A 3343-nucleotide genomic window follows, 5' to 3' on the forward strand; every position below is an offset into this window, starting at 1 on the left:
TTTATCGATGTGACTTTTTTTTTCTATTTAAATATTGATTTATTATAGTATTTAGGGATTAAAGTGGATGGATATTTGGGCAATTTATTAAGATTAATAACAGTATAAATTTAATATAATTATTATCTAAAATTATTATGTAATATTTATATTTTTGTTAATTTTATAATAAATATTAATTTAGATTTATTTTAATTTTAGATTTATGAAGTATTGAGAGGGATTAAAATTTTCGAGGTACAAATTTTTTGTTCTAGTGTAAAATTTGAGGAAAGGTTTGCACTTCGAGAGATTTGATCTTTCTCGGCGCTTGATAGATTCAGGGTTAAGATGGATCTCGGTTGGTTTCAGTCATGTGCGGCCATGGAAAAATTGGTGAACATCTAAGTATTTTGATCATTTTAAATATGTTAAATACGTATAATATTAATATGGACATTTTAATTTTAAATTTCCTCATTTACCGCACTTTCTTGAGATGATAGACACTGTTAGATCTAAGACTTTTGTGATCCATAATGTTGATATCAGTCTTTCGGATTAATCACATCGCTAGGATTTGGTCGACGTTTCGAACCAACTAATGTGGTTCATCCTCAGGACAAGGTGAGAAATCAATAGATCTGAGGGAATAAATAGCAAGGATGCATCACTGCCTAGAGTTAGCCGTTGGAAATTAGCCGTTAGGTAATTTGTTAAATTGTTCATTGATTTAGTTAGAGAATAGTTGTTATGTAATAAATAAATATTTAATTTCGATATTATAAATTGATAATATTAAATTTAGTTATAAAATAGTTGTTGTGTAATAAATAAATATTATATTTCGATATTATAAATGGAATATTAGTATTAAATATTATATTAAAAATTATCTAGAAATAATTAATATTAAATATTGTAATAATATTGTCTATGATTTTAATACAATTTTGCAATGTATCCAAATTGAATTGAGAACCAATGTTAGGTACAAATGCAATCGAAAGCTCGTGAACCATGGCAATCTAGGGTTTCTGACAAACCCTACCACGGAAAGAGTACAAGTGCGGCAGGCCTCCAGTGCAGTGACATAGACTCTCAAGCGTTGGTTCAAACGCACTGACGGAGTCTATGTAATGAATATTCAGATGGGGGAGGCCACGGGGCCTCTCCCCACAGGCAACAATGACAGCCGAAATCCCAACTGGAATACCAATGAAAATGAAAAGCCATCGTCCGGAACAGCAGTACCGCCACAGAATCAATCTGCCCAGCAGCAGGAGGCGGAAGATTTGAACAAAGGGCAGGAGAAGGCCTCCACGGGAAATGCAGAACCCATGAAGGCGACATCGTCCACATGCAAGCCCATAGCAGCAGATCGACCCAAGATCAACTTACCAAGCCATCGAATCAACGCCCAAATATAGTTTATGAAGGATCATGCGCTTATAGGTAAATTCATTGGTTTCTGGCCAACCGAGAAAGCCTTGCAGGGATGGATTGCTTCAAAATGGAAACCAAAAGGACATGTTACCCTACAGCTAGGGCCAAAAGGTTTCTTCAATGCTATATTCAACTGCATCAAAGACAGGAATAGAATCTTAGACGGCGGCCCTTATTTCTTCAATACAACGAGTCTGTATTTAAGGGATTGGATTGAAAGATTTAATCCAGATAAAGAGGACTTCAGCTGGGCACCTGTTTGGATTCGAATGTACTCTCTGCCTCTGGAATATTGGGATGAAGAATCGCTAAAATCCATTGGCAATGGACTAGGAGAATTCATAAAGATTGTAGAGGAAACAAAGCTCTGAAGGTACACCTCGTATGCTCGCATCTACGTTTACATGTGGCTCGACAAAGCCCTCACAGATTTGGTAAGCCTTCTTCATGATGATTTTGAATGGATTCAACCCATAGATTATGAACATGTGCCCTTCAGACGTAGAAAATGCCATGCTCATGGCCATCTATTCCGCGACTGTCCATTAAACGCTTCCCCCAAAACCAGTGATAACTCAGAGAAGTCTGACTCTGAAGGATTCACCAAGGTCACCAATCGAAAGAAGCGTGCCAAAAAGCCCCCACCTGTCCTCAAAAACACCTTACCCCTTCCTCTGCACCCTCCACTAGTAATAGCTTTGATATTTTGTCACAACATTCCATGCCTGACGCAGATCTATCCAAACCTATTGAACCATCCACCTCACCTCAACTTAATGAGTCTAGTATACCTTTGCATGATCAGAAAATTGATCAAAATAGAGCAGCCTCTCCATCCATCCCCATCCAAGAGACAAATATAGTCCTATGGTAGGCAAAAGGAATGGACATCGATAGCTTTTTATTAGATCCAGCCAAGACAACTAATACAATGCCTGAGAGCAGCCAACATAGCCACATGGATGAGGAACCAGAGAGATTTGACCTTGGAGACCTAGACATCTTCGGTCTTGAACAAGCTTGCAGAAAGAAAGAGTTTGACAAAATTCTGGATAGGAAGCTCGAAAATTTGGAAGTAGTCCTTTCAAGAGTGCATCAGCAGAGAACCTTAGGCATATAACCAGGTAGCAGTTGGGATGGGAAAAATATCCACAAAGATAGTAAGAAAAGGGGAAGAAAGACGGATCTGCAAAGAACCATCATCATTGGGGAAATGTTGGTGGAGTCAGGAAGATATTCCAAGTTAACTAAATACTATAGGTGATCAGGTGCTCATGTCCTAAGTGTCGTAAAATGCTCAAAATTTAAAGTGCTTAGAACTGGTTCAAAGTTGAATGAATGGAAAGTGCTCGTCTTCCCGATTCCGCCGCTGCAAACAGTTCGAAAAACGGTCGCCGTATGAGGAAGTTATAACAAAAAGAAGAATTTGTCCATAACATTAGAAATTTTAATTTTTCAAAAAAAAAAAAAATGAATATTCCGCCTGGCACGAAATCCGAGGCAACCACCAAACATTAAATGTAACTGCAGTTAAGTTGGCGGAATTTTGGCAGGAGCGCCAAATTTGGCGGACCCGCCATAATTGGCGGAGCTATCTGGAGTTAACTAAAGTTAGCTGGAGTTTTTCTAGGGAAAAACTGGAGAAACTTTAAACGGCCATAACTTTGGCTAGGAAAGTCAGTTTTGGACGAATTTTTTTTTTTATTTTGGGTATTTTCCACCTTCTAAATCCATTGGTGCAGGTCTTACAGCCATATGAGGTCATTTGTAGAGGTTTTGGAGCCGTGAAAGTTCTAGGAGCCACCAGGGCCCAGTTTTGTGAAGACTGTATAGGGTTGCAGGTATCCATTGGAGGTGATCAAATAGTCAATCCTGAAGGATTCAAGTGTTCTGAATCCATTTTTGCCATATATTTCTC

General features: G+C 38.1%; 1 protein-coding gene across 1 annotated transcript; it reads left to right on the forward strand.

Moving 5' to 3' along the window:
* The first annotated feature begins 1412 nt into the window (after positions 1–1412).
* Positions 1413–1796, forward strand: LOC149191275 (uncharacterized). The gene has a single exon (XM_089406588.1). The coding sequence runs from the start codon at positions 1413–1415 to the stop codon at positions 1794–1796; it is 384 nt and encodes a 127-aa protein (XP_089262714.1).
* Positions 1797–3343: the final 1547 nt, after the last annotated feature.

This window comes from Pinus tabuliformis, chromosome 2_2 (assembly GCF_031772625.1).
Source record: "Pinus tabuliformis cultivar Carrire ecotype Pingquan chromosome 2_2, CPIR1, whole genome shotgun sequence".
NCBI lineage: Eukaryota > Viridiplantae > Streptophyta > Pinopsida > Pinales > Pinaceae > Pinus > Pinus tabuliformis.

What these genes read in the sequence shown, in the direction of transcription:
- LOC149191275 (XM_089406588.1), top strand. Translation starts at nt 1,413, where the DNA reads ATGAAGGATCATGCGCTTATAGGTAAATTCATTGGTTTCTGGCCAACC.